Genomic DNA, 20,914 nt, shown 5'->3' with positions numbered 1-20,914 from the left:
TGTTAACTTGCTGTTGCGAATCTTGGAATCGATGTGCTAATGTACAAATGTCATCTGCAAATTCAAGATCTATGAAAGATGATAAACTCCAGTGGATGCCCCTTAGGTGGTTATAAGCTGTTTTACCTACCCAATCTAATACTATGATGAAAAAGAGGGGGTGAGAGGGGAAAGCCTTGTCTTACTCCAGTTATTACCGGGAATGAGTCGGTCACTGTTCCTCCATGAATACCTTGGCAGGTAAAATCTTCATAAAGCAGTTTTATGATGTTGATAATCTTGTCGGAAATTCCATAGTGTTCAGGATGTTCCACAGTACTTGATAGTCTATGCTATCAAAAGCATTTTGGAAGTCGACAAAGTTTAAATATAAAGATGTTTGCCTTTCAATACTTTGTTCGATGATTATGCGTAACGTTGCTATTTGGTCAACATAAGATCTTTCCTGTATGAAGCCTGACTGTTCTTCTCTTAGCTGTTTATCTAATTTGGTTTTCATTCTGTGAAGAATGATACTACAGAGTAGTTTGCTTGGGACCGATAGTAGTGTTATGCCTCTCTAGTTGTTTCATTGAGACTTGTCCCCTTTCTTTGGAATCTTCACTAGTAGTCCTTGACGCCATTCATATGGTATCTGTTCTTTGTTCCAAATTTTATTCAGTAATTTGTGTAGGTAAGTCACTGACACACCATCGAGTGCTTTTATAGCTTCTGGTGGAATATTATCTATGCCGCCTGCCTTTCCAGTCTTAAGATGTTTTTTATGGCTTTTAGAACCTCGGTCTTTGTGATGTTGGTGGTTCTGATATTCAATGGAGGACCAGCTTCTAGCTCTGGTGGATCTACAGGTGGAGGACGATTTAGAACTTGGTTAAAATCTTCTTTCCATCTGTCTAGCTGATCTTCAAGTTTTGTTAGCTTTTTCCCCTGAATGTCTCTAACTGGTATATTAGTGGTTGATGTTTTTCCACTTAATTGCCTCGTGATGTTATAAAGGGTTTTAATATCCCCTTTACCACATGCTGACTCAGCTTCCTGGACTAGCTGTTCTGCATAATTTCATTTTAGCTCTACATTGGTCTTCAACTTGTTTCTTTTGCTGTCTTGTTGTTGCACTAACTACTCTTTCTTTTAATTTTCGCCTGTCTTCAACTTTTTGCCAAGTATCTTCAGACATCCATTTTTTAGATTTTGGTTGAAGATAGCCTACTGTTTCCTCACATGATTGTAGAATTGAGTCTCTTGTAATTTCCCAAGCTGAATCAATGTTGGTGTCGTCATCCTGTAGGTTTACCAGGACATTAAACTTGATTTGTAGAGTTATGCGGTATTATTGCAGAAACTTTTGGGTCTGAAAAGTTGCACATTAAATTTCCTTCTGGTATTTCCATTTGATTTTGTAGATAGAAGTTTTCGTTTTATCTTGGCAATTAGTAGATGATGGTCAGGTGATATATTAGCACCTCGTTTGTTTCGAACATCTTGAAGTGAAGATCTCCACATTTGAGATATAGCAATGTGATCTATGTGGTTTTCTATAGTTCCACCATGTGAAACCCAGGTAACTTATACTGTTGCGTACAGTTGTTGGATTATGACCAACGTTATAAGTTTCCCATCTTTATCGGCTCACTGACTGGCTTATGTACATGTGTATGTACTTGTATACGATGATAAATATCAATTCAGTCTCTGTTGGAGCCATTGTTCCACATTTCTGTATATTAGTGTTTTTTTTTTGTTTTTTTTTTTGTTTTTTTTTTTTTTTGTTTGGTTTTTTAATAGTTTTACTTCTTCTTCTGTTTTGTTTTTCCTATTTTTTACTTATATTTACCGACATATGAAAATTTTACAATATTAGTTAATCTCTCATCTTCCTGCGTACACTTCCTTTGTTAAAATATTGTAAAACGACAAAATACAATATCTGTTTGTATCAAGTTAGGAGAAATTCTGTGTTCAAATCAAATGTAGTACATTTCCCAAGTAATAGACTTAAAGGCTGTCATTAGGTAATTTAAGAAACAAAAAAGAAACAAGATCTATATGCAGCTTTTGTGTTGCATCTAACACTTCTTTTTTTTAAACCCCGGTAGTTTTGGGTTTTTTTTCAATATATACGTAGATCTGAAAACTATTATTCACCCTACCGGTGCACCTGGTCCATGCTCCCAGTTTTTAGTGGATTCCGAGTTGCTCATTTGCTTTTGTTACTTTGTATGTATGATTTTAGTTACTTTATGTTCTTTGTTGTGTATGTCTGTTTTCCATGTCTGGTCTTTGTCCCTGGATTACATTAATTTGATTACCGCTATAACCTTGGTTTCCTTGATTACTCATTCAGTTATTTAAATGTCTCTTATTTCAATTTTCTGATTCTCAAATGCGTTTCATCTTCATGAAAACATTTGATGTTACTTTGTTTCTTTAAAAAAAAACGCTAAAAATAACTTTTTGAAAAGAGCACACCACGATCATTGACTTAGGATTTAGAAAAAGCGTTCGACACAGTGTGCCGAAATGCTTTGTGACACTGAGTAATGTTACCGACTATATGTATAATATAATATATAATATGTACCAAAACATTAAATCATGTATATCATATAATGGAGCTATTTCCGACTTCTTTCCTTGTGAAAATGGATTCAGACAATGCGAGAACTTGTCACCCTTTTTATTTTCATTGTTTCTAAATGATTTAGAAGATTTTTTATGTCAAGAAAATATTACTGATCTTAGTAGTGTAAATACGGAGTTTGAGAATAGGCTAAATACTTATCTAAACCTTTTTTATCATTCTATATGCAGATGACACAGTCATTATGGCGGAATCAGCCCATGATTTGCAATTAGCGCTGAACAAGTTTTATGACTATTGTGAAACATGGCAGCTTAAGGTGATTGTACAGAAAACGAAAATAGTAATTTTTTTCTAAGGGAAGATTACAACGTAACGTACATTCTTTTTTATATGGCAATACAGAGGTTGAGATAGTAAAAGAATTCAATTACTTAGGAATATATCTGTCGAGAACAGGAAGTTTTAAATCTGGCAAAAATTATATTGTACAAAGAAGAACAAATGCCAAGTACAACGTCTTGAGAAAAGGAAGGAAACAAAATTTGTCAATTGAATGTCAATTAGATCTTTTCAATAAATTAGTAAAACCAATTTTACTGTACGAATGTGAGGTCTGGAGTTTTGAAAATAATGATTTATTAGAAAGGGTTCAGTTAAAATTTTGTAAATTACTTCTAGGTTTAAAACAAACAACCCCTACTTCAGTTATATATGGCGAACTAGGTTTGTATCCATTGAATATAGATATTAAAGTTAGAATGATATCATACTGGGCAAAAATACTTAAGGGAAAACAGAATATATTATAATGTATATAAATTATTACTTAATATGAAATTCGAAAATAGGGGAATATCCCAGTGGATGAATCAATTGCAAAATATTCTCAACGAATGTGGCCTTACGTATATTTGGATAAATCAAGTATTCCCTTCCGAAGAACGGATAAAACTGACTGTCAGAACTATATTGCAAGATCAATATAAACAGACTTTGCATTCAAACATTCATAATTGCCCGATAACTATAAATTATCGCATCTTTAAAACTGATCACGCCTTTGAAAATTATTTTAATACTCTGGAAGAAAAAGACTTGTTGGTTTTTAGTAAATTTAGAATGATAAATCATAAGCTCCCAATTGAATGCGGTCGATGGAAAAATATACCAAGAGAAAGCAGAATTTGTACTTTATGCAATGAAAATGCAATAGGGGATGAGTATCATTATATAATGGAATGTAAATATTTTGCAACAAAAAGGAGGGAATACATTGACAGAAGATTTTTCAATAACTGTAATACATTGAAGTTTAAAGAATTAATGAACGTGAGAAAAAAATCAAAGCTTCAAAAACTTTGCTCTTCCATCAGAATTATCCACAAAAAGGTGAATTCTCTGGACTAACATAGCCATACATATCTTCTCAATGTATTGTCTAGTTACTTAATTGTATAATTGTATTTTTATCTGTTTTCTTTTATTGTTCTCGACTGCTTTTTTTTTTTTGTTTATATGCTGCTTACGTCTGTAATACAATTTCATATGTAATGACTGATATGTATGTCTGTATACCATTGTTTCAACAACGGTTTATCAGGATAAACTATATATATAGAGAGAGAAAGACGCCCAATTATAATGCAGCTGGTGGTGAACACCTACACATTTTTGTATTTAGAAATATTATAAAAAAAAACGAAAGGAGAAAAAAAACACGTTAAAGTTTTAAATAGTATTTATTTGAACTTTAGTTTTTATATCAAAAAATGACCATGCTATATATTGCACAAATCCAACAATAAATGGATAGGAACACACTAAAAGAAACATCACGTGCTTCAGTTCCGGGGACGCCTCCAAATTTGACCCTGTTAATTTGTTATAACCAAAACTGTTTAGTATAGAAACAGTCAGCATTGGAGACAGGGATAAAGCTGGCTTGGAAAGGAAAGCACTGGATCCAAAAACAGTCGACGATATGGGATACCTGAATATAAAAGAAAATTGTTAAGAAAAATAAAGAAAATAAAATCAGAATGTCCCAAAATACAGAGCTTGTTAAAGTGCTTTTCTCTGTAAGAATCAGACAGTGGATGATAGTGGTAGAGGAAAACACACACGTCTCGCTATGAAATCTTACTCAAAATGTTATCTGAAATGCAGAAATGGCATTCATTTCTATCTACGAGTAAGTAATTCGAGGTTTAAATTAAATAAAATACATTGGAATTTTATCATCAAAGGGAGATCATAGATAACTCATTTTTTACCTATCATTCTATTGTTACTTTGAACTCGCTTTTCTGCATCCTCTGACTCTGTCAATTCGTCTTCACTAGACCAAAAACCATGTGCCCACATTGTCAAATTCGTGTTTTGGGGGTTTTTGTATTTCTGTTTTTGTTTTTGTGCTGAGCCTGATCCAATATTTTTCAGTTTTCCTGATTCGTACAGATGACAGTACTTTTCGGACAGTTGGTCGAGGGTAACAGTCATGAACTTGGCATGAAACTCGGGGCACTGTGACTGAGGCACACCACAGGTACTTGGGGTTGGGATTTTTTTTTTAGATCCTATATACTAGTCGAGCCCCATATTTCAGAAAACTTCATATGGATAGTGTAAGTGCAATATTTGCTGTTTATAACACATAATTTCGTATTTTATTTTATTTTTAACAAAAAAAATTTAAAAAATCCCGACCCCAAGTACCTGTGAGGCACACGAGTTGCAGTTTGATATTAATATGATATTTCAACTTTTCTGAAACGGGCGTTACTGAATCGATCTCAGCTAAATTGTCAATTTGAGTAACTATGAAAAGTAGCAAACAATCTGCTAATCATTTTTAAGACATAAAAGATCAGATGTAAGTAATAAATGTACCTTCTTTTATACTTTATCATATTATCATCTGAAATATCAGCTAAGGCCATGTTGAACAAAGAAAATGTAGCACCGGATGCGCAACTGAAAGAAAAAGATAGTATAACGAGAACATTTCAAAAAGACACAACCACACCGGGATAATAAATTTCAGCTTAAGGCCACCCATGGGTCTTCAATGAATGAATTGAAAACCCTCAAACCACAGGGCAGGCTGTCGCAATACATGTACAGAGGCCAGACATTCCTGACTTGGGACCGGCACAAAACCCCGCTCTTTTTTACCCAATGTACATGTACGTAAAATATATAAATTTAAAATAAGTCTCACTCACATCCCTTGCCATTCATACCACATACAATACGCTGGAGATATTTATATATATTTTTGGAAGTTCAATAGGCAATGAAAAGGTTCACATTAGAACTTTACTTAATGAATCTCAGCGTCAGGAGTTGCAAAAAGTACCTGTCAATTACAGTTGAAAAACAAGAACGATGTGTTAAATCGAAAAGTTGAAAAATACTCAGAAAGCAATGTAGTTCTATTTTAATTAAACAAGGTAATTCGCTATTTAGCCTCGTGTTATAAACACAAGTGAATATGATGCTTATTTTTTTCATATATTTCTTGAAGAAAATTCTGGTTCCAATTTACTTACTAATCTCTGGACATGTCACTGGTAACAAAAGATGGAACTATTAGTAATTCTTATTGCACTTAAATTTAGCCAATTAAATGTAATTTTTATGATCTAATCACCTACCAAATCTATTTTCAATTTTCAAAATTATCATATGCATTCTAATTTCACAATTACATGTAATCTTACTTGTCTATTAATAGAAATGCCATTAAAATCCATGGATGATTAGGACCAATATGAAACATCACAAAGCCAGCAAATAACATGTAGAGGAAAATAGATTTGATGACTCCGTGGTATGAGTATCTGGACACAAATGGAGTTCCAATAATTATCATTGTCTACAAATAAAAAAAAACAATGATCAAGTAAAAGCTTGGAACAGTGAAACCAATGTCACTGATTTCGGTTTTCATCTTGGTTTATTTTTCTCCTCCGCAAACAGTTTTCTAGAAAGCAGAGGACACTAACCTTAGCCCTGCCTCTGTTCCATGTTCCCAAGTTTTGGTGTTCCTGTTGTTTTCTTCTAATTTTTATTCTCTTGAAATTTTCTGTTTCCGTTCTCTGCCTGGTCTCTGACCTCTCACTTTCGAACGCGCATATCGTCAAAGAGTAAAGATGAAAAATAATTGTTGCATTATTTATGTCTAATGTCTTTGTATTATTGTTTATTACCTTCAATGTATATTCGATATCTGATTTTAAAAACAACATTAAAAAGTATGACACTCATAAATAGTCTATTATGCTCGTTGTTTTATGTCGTTTCATGCTTTATTTCAAATAGTGTACCAAAGAAGTATGATTGCATTTTAAACAAATTGTAGCAACCACATTATATATTATATTAATTATTTCTAGACGTACTTACTGTGGAAAATAGAGAGATACTTCCGTAGAAGGTTTTCAGAACAGCTTTAGGAACTGCCTCCTCAGCAATCAAGTGGTCGCATACTATGGCGATGAAGCTATTCAGAAAAGATTTATGAAAAGCATGTAAAAAACTTACAATGACAAAAGTCATAAAATTTTTGTCAGTCACAATTTGGTGAACTTTATTATAATATGATTCGTATTCTTGTTTAGACGACGAATCACAATCATCTTTTTTCATCACGTTGGATCCATCGTACTTCGTAAAGGCGTTTTGTCCGGCGTATAAAAACAGCACACATGAACATACAGAAATCACAGATGTAGTTACTTGAAAGGAAGCAAAATCGTGCAAACTGTCTGATACAAATTCTAAAAGCATGACACTTGGACCTCCAAGAATACTAGCCATCTGAGCATATCTTGTTAAAGTCAATCTGTCATGCGTATCATCTGATATTTCAGTGAACAGCGAGGACAGAGCTAAACCAACAAAAGTGAACATTGTATCCCATATAAATAAAGAAACGATCAGATGTAAGCCAACAAATAAGGGACTGGTACCCCATGGTAACCATGGCAACAGAAATGATAGCGAAAACAATGGTCCGCAATACAAGATACTCTCTCGTCTACTTCTCGTAAATCTGTACGAGGTACTGTCTTGTAAAAATGCAAACAGCGGATTGCTAGCGGCAGTCCACACCATATGTACTACCTGGGCCATTTGGAACCATGTCTCCTGAATATGGTAAATATTCATAAATACTTTCACGTAGTAGAAGTTAAAAGCAGATGCTATCATGTGAAAAGCCGCGCCGGCTGCACAATAAGAAAGAATGCCTTGTTTAGTAAGCGTCATATCGTCTCTTTACTGATTCTAAACAATATTCATTTATAAGGCACCAATCTATCGATACGATGTAGTTTCCTGTGACTGTTATACATCTGAAAAACAAACAGAGTCTCCTAAGGGTTGACTTAATACATGTATATTCATGTTATTTCGTAGGGCTAATCGCCGTATTGACGGATAATTGGAGCATAAGAAATGGTATATGCAATACTACTGGGATACAAACAGAAGAAAACAAAATAAGCTTTTATGTTATGAAACTTTCCACTTAAGTCTTATTCAACTCAGTTAGATTGGAAGGGCTTCCAAAACTAGGATTCGTTACTCTGACTTACCGTTCTGACTGGTTCTTAAACTGAATGTTACACTTTGAAGATAATTCGAAAACAATTTTTTTCTCGTCATTTTGGCATATCCAGATATCGGAGAGTTCTTCGTGATGTCATCACTTACCTGTGATTTGGTTTTGGTTGGCAAAAAATCCATTGAGTGGCATGGGGCATCAACTTTAAATCATCACAACTTTTTCGTTTTTTAAGATAATTGAAAAATTCTTTTGGTTCCCTAAACTGTCATTAAAACTCTTTTTATCCATGGAATTTTTAAAGAAATATTCAGTAATTAGACTAAATGAGCATAAAATTTTAAAGATAATTTTATATGAAAATATAGGTTTACATATAAATATCGTTTCAAATTTATTCTTCAAGTAAAACAGTTATAAATTCACATATAAAATATGGATTCTTTTATGTAAATGAAACATTTTACAGAACCAAAGTTGGATGTAAAATAACAAAGCTATAAAGTTTTGAAAATTGGGATTCTAATCATGAAATTGTTAATTGTTTATTTGCCAACCAATTTGACACTTAATGATATGCAAATTAGTGAATATGACATCACTAATGAGATTGGCGAACTCTCCTATACTGTAATGGGGATGTCAATATATATATATATTCAACTCGCCCACACTAGAGGGAGAGTCCAAAAATATCAATGAAAAATTTAGAATTTCCCACATAGAAAAATAAGACTTGGGACAGGTTTTTGGTTTGATTAACTATATTTTCTGTAAAAAATACTATTAAATTGATTTTTACACAACAAAACGTGTTTTTACTCTTAAATATCCCATATATCTGACAGTGTTAATGGGGGAGTAGACGATATTTAATGAACTTTATAAGACTCCAGACAAATGGAAAAAATCAGATGTTCTTTGTATTTTTATGTTTAAATTTTGACTTTCTCGACCTTGATTTCCCTTTAAGACACCGAAAATTGTTCATTTCCCCGTAGAGCCCCATTCACAAAGCGGAAACTTCCAATTAAAAAAACTGTTTCGGTATTTAGTTCAACTTCAAGTAAGTCTCGGTGTTTTCCCATATTACTCACGAATAAACCCAACCACTTCCGAATACTGCCACAATGAAGAAAAATGTTTTCACCCAGAAAAACATGCAAAAGATACAAATTTATTTTAATTGGAGTGTTTATTATGCTTTGTTTACAGTTTTCTTTGTTGTCTTTTAGTTCCTTCACCAACCAAACGCGAACAGAGGCAACCGTGAGTATTCATGCGTTACCTTCTAACTTCGTTGATAAATGATTAAATCACACATTCGTGCAGAGAGAACTAGATTTCTCTTTTCCAACCGACCTGATATTTTTATGATTCATAATTTGTCAAGACACTTACGACTGTTCTATGTGTGTGCCCTCATTTTCACAATAAATTCGAATTTCCTTCATCCTCAAGTTAATTCATCTTCGTCAGCTGGCTTGTACTGTTGTAGTAACTCATCAACTGGTTTCCCAACCAGATAAAATACACCATTTATGAAATCATGGCTTTATGTAAAGTGTCAGTAACTGAATGATGACTTTCATGATAGTTATGTCAGAACAAGTGAGTGTTGACTGAATTTCATTATAAAGGAAAGGCTAATTTAATGATGCAAGTTTCAGCCTTCTACATATATACATGTACAATGTACATTGTATATTTAAAAAAAAAATCAGTGAATTGATCTACAATTATTTTAAAATTTACTGATTTTATATTTCTACAAGTTTAATAAATGCCCCAAATGTAGTTATTTTTTTCCCAATTGATAAAAATATACAGAAATTTAAATATAAATTATCTAATTTCAGAGACAGTTGGCCCTTGAGAACAACAAACCATCTAACAGCAACAAATCAAATGGGCCAGTTCCTCCTATTATCAAACAAAAGTATGAACCAAAGTGTCAAATTAAAGTGAAGGAAGCAATTTCAGCGATCAGTCGTGCCCAAACAGTCCATTGTAGACAGGAAATTGCAGATGTATCTTGTCTGTCCAGTGCTGGGAAACTTTTTTCTACAGACTTGCCATACCTTTGTCCACTAGTTGGTATGACAGAGTCATTAATCAATATGTAACTTCATGTATTTTTCAATTAATTTGTATTATTCATAACAAGTTGTTTCTTGCAATTATTTTTGGTGGTTCATTCTTGCGACCAAAATTTCTATATACATGTATTTTTATACCACAAAAAATTGTTACGGTAAAACAGGCTGATGCTATTACATGTATCATCTTAATTGTGCAGTGCATTGGCAGTTTGGTTTTCAGACTATAGAAATACAGTCATGAACATGTACATGTAAGTGTTTGAATCTCAATAAAATTGTACCATATGGTGCAATACCAGAAAGGGAAGGCAGGGAAGAAATTTTTGGAGTTGTGATTTTTAAATCAATTTCACAATTATTGGACAAAAAATAACATTTTTCTGGTTTCAGGGCAAAACTTGAGATAATATGTAAAGAGTTCTGATTTCTATGAACTTGTATTTCAAGATCTTGTACCCCAAAAGGAAGGTTTTTGTAGATTTAAAGGATTATCATAGTTTAGGCCATAAATTTTTAAAAAGAAGGAGTCGGCATTTAACATTTTCATGAATTTTGTATAAATATCATTTTTGTCTGATTTCATTTTTTGAATTTCTTTGACCAAGTTCGTTTTTGTTAGAAGATTATAAAATGTCGAACATTAACAATTGTACACAGTCCAAATTTAGAGCTGTATCAAGTTTGAATGTCTGTGCAAAAGTGTACTTGTCCCAATTCTTCAGAGTTCAACCTCTGGGTTGTTTCAAGCTGTGATATTAGAAACATTTTGATCTTCTTTTATTTTCAGGTAACCATTCATCTGGATTTTACTATGGATGTTACCAAGACGTGGGAGACCAAAGAGATTTAACCCATGTCAAGGATTTTTCAGATTTGAACTCACCTGAAAAATGTGTTAAATACTGCACAAATGGAGGTCAGACTTCAACAAAATTACCATTGTTTCAGTTAAATATTTGATACTTATTTTCTTAAGAGTGGTGATAAATCCTGCATCTGTTGACTTAATTGTTACCAAAGACAGTTATCATAATTATGATTGGCACATACTTAAGCAGGAAGCTCCAATAAACATGTTTTGGTTTCTTGTATCCATCTACGCTATGAAAACTGATTTGCTCAACGTGTCATAGTTTTCCTTTCCTCTTTCGACTACCCTAGACTGGACTTTTAATGAGCAACTTTGTGGGTGTTTCTAGAAAAGCAGAGGACACTTACCCTACCTGTGCACCTGGTCCATGCTTCCAGTTTTTGAGTGGAGTTCGAGTTGCTCATTTGCTTTTGTTACTTTGTGTGTATGATTTTAGTTACTTTATTTTCTTTATTGTGTATGTCTTTGTCCCTGGATTACATTATTTTGATTACCTCTATAACCTTGGTTCCCTTGATTACATTCTTTTGATTACTTCTATGACTTTGGTTCCCTCGATTACCCCTTCACCCATTCCTACTTTGTTTGTACTTGTTCATTTTAAGCATCAATGCTTGATGTATAAAGGTACAACCTATGATTTTTTTTTAAATGAGACAATACTTCTTTTAAAGGCACATAAAACATTTTTTAATGCTCTATATAGTTATGTGAATTTTTAGATATGTACATACATGTATGTATTTCTTTTTATTCATGGAATTTCTGTATACATTTACATAGACTTAACATTAATTGATCACTAATTTCTTTTCCATTTTAGATTTTTAGAAATGTTCGTATATAAGTATCTCATAAGTCAAAATAAAACTGAATACATGTATTTGATCTTTTATAGAAGAAGAAGAATTTGTCTATAAAGTGCAACCCAAATTAACATAACATTATTACATGTATACATATTCCAAATAGGCTTATGATACACTGTTAGATCACTGTGGTGCTGTGTACATGTATATGCGTGTACATGTATATGCGTGTATATACAAAATTTATGTGGGACTATGATAGATAAATTACTACATATACATTTTGTATTATGAAGAAAAAATCCTTCATCTGGTAAAGTTCTCTATTTTTGAACATTCTAATTTATTTCAACTGCAAATCTGAAATCTTGTCTTATTTTACTTAAAAAAAAACAAAGAAAGACATAACTAACATTTTAAATATTTTTATTGTATCGGATCCAGGCATTTGTAAAAGAGCTTTCCTGTTACATTTCCTTTTAGACTATGTATTGCTTTTGACTACTCCCTAGATTTTATCAGTTCTTTAATTTTGTTATTAATCTTCATGTGCATGAAATTAAATTGAGTTTATATACATGTGCATTCTTTTTGGACTTCACTTACTGTTCTGCTTCAATCTGAACTATACTTTTGTTTCATTATCAGGTTACCTGTATGCAGGTTTGCAGTATATGAAAGAATGTTGGTGTGGGGACAGATTTGGTACCCATGGTAGAGTACCAGATTTTAAGTGTCACCATCAGTGTCCAGGGGACCCTTCACAACCATGTGGAGGCTACCTAACTAATAGTATATTTTCAACAGGTTTAGGAGGTAGGATTTAATGAGCAGTTTTTATAAATAAATATCAGACAGGAGTTGTTTTGGGTACATCAAAAACCCATGGAAGTGGCTTTAATTTCTTATTCTGTAACAGTTCTTGACCATGTAACTAGTCTTGGTTTGTCCTTTATATAGATTGTATATGAAATTGGGACTTTAAATACAATCTTTTTTTGGGAGGGCTTTTGATCCTTCAGGGTCAAAATACCTTATGTCACCTGTCTATCTCTGGAACTTCCCTACTATTTCTTAACACTACACAACAATATAGTCCAAATGTAATTCCTTTTATTTCATTCGATACCTCTTTTATAACAAGTAAATATGTTTCTTGCAATTTATTTGCTCAATAATATTCCATTATTTATGCAAATAAAATTAAGATCTAGTCATCATATCAACTCAAGATTTGAGGGACTCCTTTCTGGCCTTGAAAGATATTTAGTAATACACTCCTTGAGATGTTTAGGTTTTTTGCATGCACGATACCCAAACACATGCTAAATGCTCATCAAACGCACGATAGACGAACGCTTCTATCATGTGTTTAAATAAATGCTCCTATCGTGCGTTTAAACGCATGATTAACGAACGCTCATATCATGCATTTAAACAAATGATAGACGAACAATGAAACATGATATTAGTGACATATAATGAAGACAGAAAAAATAGAAAATAAAATTAATGAAATTATACAAATTAAAAATAGCAAAGTATATAAAAATAACAGTTAAATCAAGAAAATTAAGTACAAAATTAAACGAACGCTTCTTTCGTGCGTATAAACGAACGCTCGTATCGTGCGTTTAAACGAACGCTCCTATCGTGCATTTAAACAGATGCTCCCTCATGCGTTTAAATGAACACTTCCATTGTGCGTTTAAACGTAGGCTCCAAGCATGCATGTAAACAAACGCTTCTATTGTGGGTTTATCAATTTGCTCAATATCATTTAAACAGATGCTCCCATCATGCGTTTAAACGAACACTTCCATTGTGCATTTAAACGTACGCTCCAAGCATGCATGTAAACAAACGCTTCTATTGTGGGTTTATCGTGCATTCAAACGATGTGTAAACGCACGATAAATGATGCACGAACGCTAAAATGGGAAACGTGAACGTCTCGAGTGTATAAATTTACATTTAGGGAATTTATTTCTTGCAGAAATGTGTCTGGAAGGAAAAAATGTGTTTAAATGTTTTCATTTTAACACACTTATAAGTCAAATTATCCATCATATCATTAACATTTTACTATTTATAGGCAAGAAGTGAAGAACAGTGATTCAGTTCAAATTGATAAAAGTGTCTAGATTTTGAATATCTTGTGTTAAGGAATTTATTTTCTTAAGCTGATATTGGTTTTATTTAAGTGTAATTGTTAAGTAGGATAAATACTCTGTTAATATAGCTTTTGAATTTAAACGCACTTGAACTTTTGGATAGATTTAAAATTGGGCAAATGGGTGAAATGGAACAAAAATTTATGAATGTGTGTCAAGGATTTATATATAGCATCTGTATTTAATTCCTTGTGTGTGTGAAGTTGGATCAGTAGTATGGATTGGCTTTCAATTTATACATATTAAAAATAGACAGTTCTTAATAGTATTTCAAATGCAATGTATGATCACAATTTTATTTAACATCATATAATCTTTTAAATTTTGTTCATGCAACAATTTTCACAAGAATAAAAAAACACCTGTGCTATCAGCACTTTGATTGATTCTGTTGATTGAAGAGGGAGATGAATGTATGGTTTTCTCCAAAATAATCATCAGTATACAGAAAGGAATATATTTATGCATATGTAGACTGGAAAAAAAAAAAGAACTTTTTTGATGGATTTTCTGTATTTTGCATCAAATCCACCCCTAGCAGTGTCTGAAATTTATATAGACTAGTACCTATTAAAGTTTATTGCTCCATCTGTATAAACTTATCTGTATTTCCAGTGATCCAATGCCATATATATTCCCAATGAACTTTATCTCATCCTTTGACTTGACCATGTTAATTGTTTGTTGGATTCTGAAAATTTTGTGATGTGGGACTAAACACAAAACAAAGAAAATTGGCCTCTCAATAATGATGAAACCATAGTATGTATATGTTTCTGTTGTAATGGGCCTTTATCCTTTTCTAGCTTGTCTTACATGTGTTTTGTTTAATCAGTTGTCTAGGTGAATGATTTAGGATACCTGGGTGCTCTTGTATTTTCACAAAATGTTCATTTCAATTTAAAACTTTGATGCTAAAAAAAAAATCAACTTACTCAGGGATTTCATTAATTTTTCAGGCAGGAGGTACTTTACAGAAAGTAGGAGGTACCAAATAAATTCGGCAAGGGGTCGGGGGGCTGCTTAAGGCTCCACGTGGGTCCAGGGCAATGCCTTGGTGGGGGTCTGGAGGGGGGGTGAGGGGGGCAAAGCCCCCTGGAAGCTCCTAGATGTTAGCCTTTTGAGATTTAAATTTTGACTTGAAAATATGGGATTAAGTCTGCAATATTTGCTTCAGTTTTGTATAAAATATATGAATTTGAAATCAAGATATATGATGAATCATAACTGATTTAGTCTCAAAGCCCTGAAATCCAGGAGCTCCCCATGATTCATTTCTAGACTAATGCTGATAAACTTTGTTGACTGTTTAATACTATGCCATTTTATATGAAATTTTGATAAATGTCATATTTTGTTCTTAGGCTTTTATTTACTTGTTACAAAATTTGAACACTAACACATGCCAATAAAAGCATAGAAACAAAACTTAACATTTATAAAATAAAATTCCATAATATGTGGTGGTCCCTAGTGCTGATTATTTTCTCAATAAAATTTTGTTGTTGTTTATTGCCTAATTATTACTGTGATATGTAGAGCAATATCATGTGTCTTATTGTGAAATGTTGGTCTAAAAATCATAGTCTGATAAGAAATTCTTTGCTTCTGAAAAAGAAAAAGGCTGGCAGTTTTAGTCTGGTTGACTTTTAGATGGACATAATTAATTAAACATTACAATGTATTTATTTTCTATTATTATCTATAGCCATGTTGAATCTCGGATCCAATATTTTTTATATTCTAGTGAACAAAGACCAGACATGTTCTTTTCAAACTAAGGGTTGCCAGAATATTTTTACCAAAACTCCCCTTCCCCACCGAATTGAATGGTCGTCCTTTAAATCATATTCTATATTTAAAAGTTTGTTTCACGTGTTGAGTCGTCGTCAACACTAAAAATTCCTGCACTTGTCTGCACAAATCACAACAAATCTCGGGAAAAATGACAGGTATGGGGCAACTCCAAATACAAGCGGCATTTTTTGACACGTTTTCACAGAATCTTCACCTGTGTTTAGCTTTAAGTTCAGCACAAAATATTTGGTGATTGCTTTGACATTGTTAAGTCACCACATGTTTTCTAGGTCATTATGTTAAATCGTCGTAGGTTGAAGCGCTTTACTGATTAAATTCCAACGTGGACCTCGACAAAGACACCAATATAAACAATAATAAACACTAAAGATCATGATTTTGGAGACATACAGTCCTTGAACCGATCCGCGCAACGATTTGACGGATCAATGACCGTTGACTGATTGATTGCTGACTGATCAATGACCACTGACCGGTGACCGATCTGATCGCACTTTTGTTATGTAAAACGAAGTAAGATCTGTTTGAAATAAAAAAATGTAAAATAAAAGTATAAATTGATGTTTAAATCTATTACATTGTGTAAATATGTGTAAAATTGACAGAGAAAACAATAAAAAAGGTAAAATACAGTGACCATTCTGTGGTCACGTGATACGATCACCGGTATAATGGATCGGTTTGACAGATCGATGACCGATCGCAATTTTTGTTGCACGGATCGGTTCAGGTACTGTACCCGTAGCGTACAGACTGAACGATCTTAGATATTTATTTACTAGATTTTTCCTCATGATTTTTTTTGCTTTTATTTTATTCTGCTGGTACCAGACGCTACCATAGCCAGGTAAAAGTACTGGGTATCGGCTCCTAATGAAAGCACTGCTTACTCATGTATTTAAATATAGAGAAACAACAAACCTTTGACCATCCATAATGGTTGAAACCCATGAAAAATTATACATTCAGTGGTATTTTACTACATATTCCTTTCTTGCTTTTACAGGAAAAATAAAAAATCCAGCAGAGCTAGCAGGGCCATTACCTGATGGAAGTCCTACCATTAAAATTGTTTTCGTATTGACTTTAAATGGCCGTGCCACTAGACAGGTCAGGAGGTTGCTTAGAGCTATTTATCATCAAGATCACTTCTATTATATTCATGTAGATAAAGTAAGTACCAAAGGATATGTTATCAGGTTATTAACTTATTATTAATAAGAATGAATAATACATACATTGTGATAGGTAAATCTGCCCATTTGTTCCTTTCAAAGTGCATGTAATTTCTGTATAAGAATTTGATGACAGCTTTACATAAACTATTCTAATGTTCATATTTAAACTTACACTTTATCATGACATGATGATCATGGTGCTATCTGTTTTTTTTTCTGTTCCCCTTTCATCACTGTACAACTTTTTTGTTACAGTTTATAGCACTGTAGCCAATTGCATGTATTTGCTAGCAAAGCTGGTAGGTATAGTAGAGATATCAAGTTGTGTATACTCTTTGATGTAGAAAACAATTTTGCTTGTAATTGAAAAGAAAAGAATCTCAGGTATTGTCATTTGTCACTTGACCAGTATTGGTAAATTAGACACATTTTACTCTCCACACAACCACAGGACTGTCTAAAGACTCATTAGGGGTTCAAATGAGGGGTGGTCCAAGGTCTGGGATCCTTAATTTCTGGCCTAGGACCTTTGGAAGTTCATTTAATCAGTTTGCAGGATCTTCAGCTATAGTGTACTCATTGAAATTCTATGAGGACTTTTGATTTTACTCAAGTGGACCATTGATTTAAAACTTGAGTAAGTCCAGGCCCCAGCACCATAACAATTCTTAACGGTTTGTGATTCCTTTAATTTCAAAGACTTCGATTGGAGTTCCCATAGAAGTTAAAAATATTCTCAGACTTAAGTATTTTCAAGTTTTGTGGCTCTGAGAATGGTAACTTCCACTCTTGAAGATGAATTTAGAAACTTGTTTACTCCTGACACAACCACACTACTGACATGGGGTTTTTAAAAAAATCCTTTTCTGGCATTTTAGGTAGCCCCTTTCTTATATCTACATTGTATATACCACAAATACCAATTAACAAAATGTTAAAACGTAATTAGGTGTATCTGTTTACTTCCTTTTAGAGGCAGCAGTATCTGTACAATGAACTTCTACCTCTGGAATCCTTACTGCCCAATGTTAGACTGACGAGAAACAGACTTGCCACAATATGGGGTGGAGCCAGTCTGTTACAGGCACATCTTGCCTTTATACAAGAGTTATTAGCTATGACTGAATGGAAGTGGGATTATTTTATCAACCTTAGTGAAAGTGATTATCCTTTGAAGTAAGTGTTTTAAGCTATCAGTCATATCTTCTTGTTTATTTTACTACAGTGAAACTTATCCAAACCAAACCACGAAAACCCCCCAAACCTGTTTAAACAAAGACCCTGAAAACCCCAAAAACTTGTCAAAACCAGTCACATTTTAAAATCTATTTATGTCAGTTTAAATGTCTTTTTAAACTTTGATAAGCAAAACACCTGTTTTAAATGGAACCAATTTTTAAAAAAATGGGGGGACCAGATTCAGTTTACAATGTATGCATGCGGCCAAAATTTGAGTAAAGTTGGTTTCCCCTTTCTGTACCTACCCATAAAAATTAGCCCTATTCAAATAAATTTATTTCCATTCTCTGATAAGATTTTGTTTATAATTTTCAAACAACATTTTTCACTTCTTTGATAATGGTTTTTAGAGAATCATATGACATTTTGGGCTGAACTTTTGGGAAAAATATTATCCCTACCTACCTATCCTTAGCCAGGAGCTAGGGTCATGTAAGGGGTAACGAACATTATTTTAAGTGTGGCCTAGTGCTTGCAAGCAGTAAGCAGATACTGTAAATCAAATTTATTTCTAGTGGATATATAAAACATTTTCTTGAAAGACTAACAATTTATATTCTTAAATCTTTACTGGGAAACATGAATATCTCTAAAACAAGTATCTTATGCATACCACCTTATTCTTTTTCATATTGACACATTTAGTATGGAGTATGACCTCACATATTTTAGGTGTTAAGCTAATATTGAACATTGTAAGTGCTTTTATAAATTGACCAGAAAATTTACAAAATGTGTCAGTTATTAATATATACTTTGATGTATTTTTTTTTCTCAGGAAAGTGGACAGTCTAGTCAATTTTCTCACAAAATATAAAGGGCATGTCTTCCTAAAGTCCCATGGTAGAGACACACCAAAGTAAGTTCTGTAAAGTGTTAAAAGTAATTTTTTTACAGTCTTTGCCATATTAATTTTATTGAACTTATAAAGTAATCATTGGCATGTTAGCTTAAGTACCATTCTTTGTAAGAATCAGGTAATGGGTGACACATCATATTTCTCAATTTGGTCATTTTTGCCTCAAATACATTCAATACATCTAGAAAACAACAGCTTTTTGAATTTATCCTGAAACATCGGTAATGTAGATATTTTTTGACTGCTTATATAAGGAAAAAGTTTGCGAGAATTTTCCCACCATTTTTTCATAATTCATTTCAATTAAATTTGACATATCAATATCTTAAAAAGGCAAACTTTTCAGTTACTTTGACAGTAATTTATTGATGTTGTGAGGTATAAATACTTGGATTATGCAATGAAATATCTGTGTATTTTTTCTTCATGTGTCACACCTTATACACATTTTGCCTGATTCTTAGACGGAGAAGTACTTAATTCTTCCAGCCCGCTTAACTTTTTTTACCAGTCATGGCTGTTGGACTAGAGGCTAGTAGCCAATTTTGAAGACTGCATTTAATTTGGTGAAATAATGGTTTGTTAGGTTGGTGTCATATTTAAGAGGAGAGGTAACAAAAATTTTCAGAATTGCAACAAAAACCTTCTATTTCATTATACTTTATAGTGGAAAGTTGTAAATTGAATATTCATATACTTTTAGGCAGATTATGTTATTCAGACATTATATTTATCACATATTAGGGTATCTTTACTAACATTGCCAGAATAAACTGTGCTTTATACATTCTCAATATCTGTCGTTTTTTCTCAGGTTTATTAAAAAACAAGGTTTGGAACAGATCTTTTATGAATGTGATAACCACCTTTGGAGGCTAGGCCCACGAAACCTTCCCAAGAATATAAGATTTGATGGGGGAAGTGACTGGTTAGCCCTCCACAGAGATTTCTGTCAGTATGTTGTTTCATCAGATCCCCTGCTAGATGGGTTAAAGGAGTTCTATAAATATTCATTGTTACCTTCAGAGGTAAGTTTAATTCAGTTAGAAGGAGAGATATTGGGGAAATGTCCATGATACATCTATGCAAGTTGACATAGACAGGAAGCTTTGTCTTGCCTTTAAATGCTTAAAAGTAAAACTCTCATCTAACAGTGACTTCTTATTAGCATATTAAGTAGCTGTCTTTGTAAGAATCATGCAAAATCTGAAAATTGTGATATACCCCAAAAAAGGCTACAAATTTTTATTTTTGTAATTAAGTTGTTTTATGGGTCTGTACTATGAAATGTGTAATTATTCATTCAAATCTGCCTGCTCTTAGGAGATAATCAACATTGAAAATCCAATAGATTCTATTGTATTCGAGTGTCATTTACAGAATTATCTCCCTTAATTTTGAAATCTACAGTGCATTCTATAATATGGGATAGACATTGCCTAAATCAGGGAGCACTGTGAGCGTTACTATATATGTACCATCTGTGCGAGTCTCGTAAAAATAAGAATGGACATTACAAAGAAGGAAGGGGGAGGGGTGGCCGACCCAGATGAAAATTGCAATATTTTTATTTATATTTAACCAGCAAGCAAAATCAATATTTCTATTTGAAAATATGTCTTGTTAATTAATGGGGGAGTTTTTTTTTATTAACTTGAACAATTTTTTTCCCCAAAATTCCAACCCCATACCCCTTTCCCCTTGCTCTCAA

General features: G+C 33.0%; 2 protein-coding genes across 5 annotated transcripts in view; one reads left to right on the top strand and one right to left on the bottom strand.

The window, feature by feature from the left end:
* Positions 1-4,304: 4,304 nt before the first annotated feature.
* Positions 4,305-20,914, bottom strand: part of LOC148619793 (solute carrier family 68 member 1-like) — a 22,353-nt gene continuing 5,743 nt past the window's right edge. Inside the window, exons 1-5 of one of the 4 annotated variants that reach the window (XM_088580068.1) lie at positions 9,555-9,756; positions 6,992-7,088; positions 6,307-6,461; positions 5,474-5,557; positions 4,305-4,574 (exon numbers count right to left, since the gene is read on the bottom strand). In XM_088580068.1, the coding sequence (XP_088436194.1) occupies positions 4,313-4,574; positions 5,474-5,557; positions 6,307-6,461; positions 6,992-7,088; positions 9,555-9,607 (651 nt within the window). In that variant the 5' untranslated portion in view covers positions 9,608-9,756 and the 3' untranslated portion in view covers positions 4,305-4,312. Of the gene's footprint in view, positions 4,575-5,473; positions 5,558-6,306; positions 6,462-6,991; positions 7,942-8,184; positions 8,299-9,554; positions 9,757-20,914 lie in introns of those variants that run through there. The other 3 variants (XM_088580065.1, XM_088580067.1, XM_088580066.1) reach the window with 3 other exon arrangements.
* Positions 9,261-20,914, top strand: part of LOC148619792 (xylosyltransferase 1-like) — a 26,463-nt gene continuing 14,809 nt past the window's right edge. The window contains exons 1-8 of the mRNA XM_088580064.1: positions 9,261-9,422; positions 10,013-10,250; positions 11,043-11,171; positions 12,584-12,751; positions 16,934-17,100; positions 18,079-18,281; positions 19,123-19,203; positions 20,018-20,231. Of these exons, the coding sequence (XP_088436190.1) occupies positions 9,294-9,422; positions 10,013-10,250; positions 11,043-11,171; positions 12,584-12,751; positions 16,934-17,100; positions 18,079-18,281; positions 19,123-19,203; positions 20,018-20,231 (1,329 nt within the window). The 5' untranslated portion in view covers positions 9,261-9,293. The remainder of the gene's footprint in view (positions 9,423-10,012; positions 10,251-11,042; positions 11,172-12,583; positions 12,752-16,933; positions 17,101-18,078; positions 18,282-19,122; positions 19,204-20,017; positions 20,232-20,914) is intronic.

The sequence above is a fragment of the Perna viridis genome, chromosome 4 (genome assembly GCF_037379345.1).
Source record: "Perna viridis isolate PV_CMFRI_1.1 ecotype Kerala chromosome 4, ASM3737934v1, whole genome shotgun sequence".
NCBI lineage: Eukaryota > Metazoa > Mollusca > Bivalvia > Mytilida > Mytilidae > Perna > Perna viridis.
The sequence above is the reverse complement of the archived record's forward strand: the minus strand, read 5'-3'. Positions and strand labels throughout refer to the sequence as shown.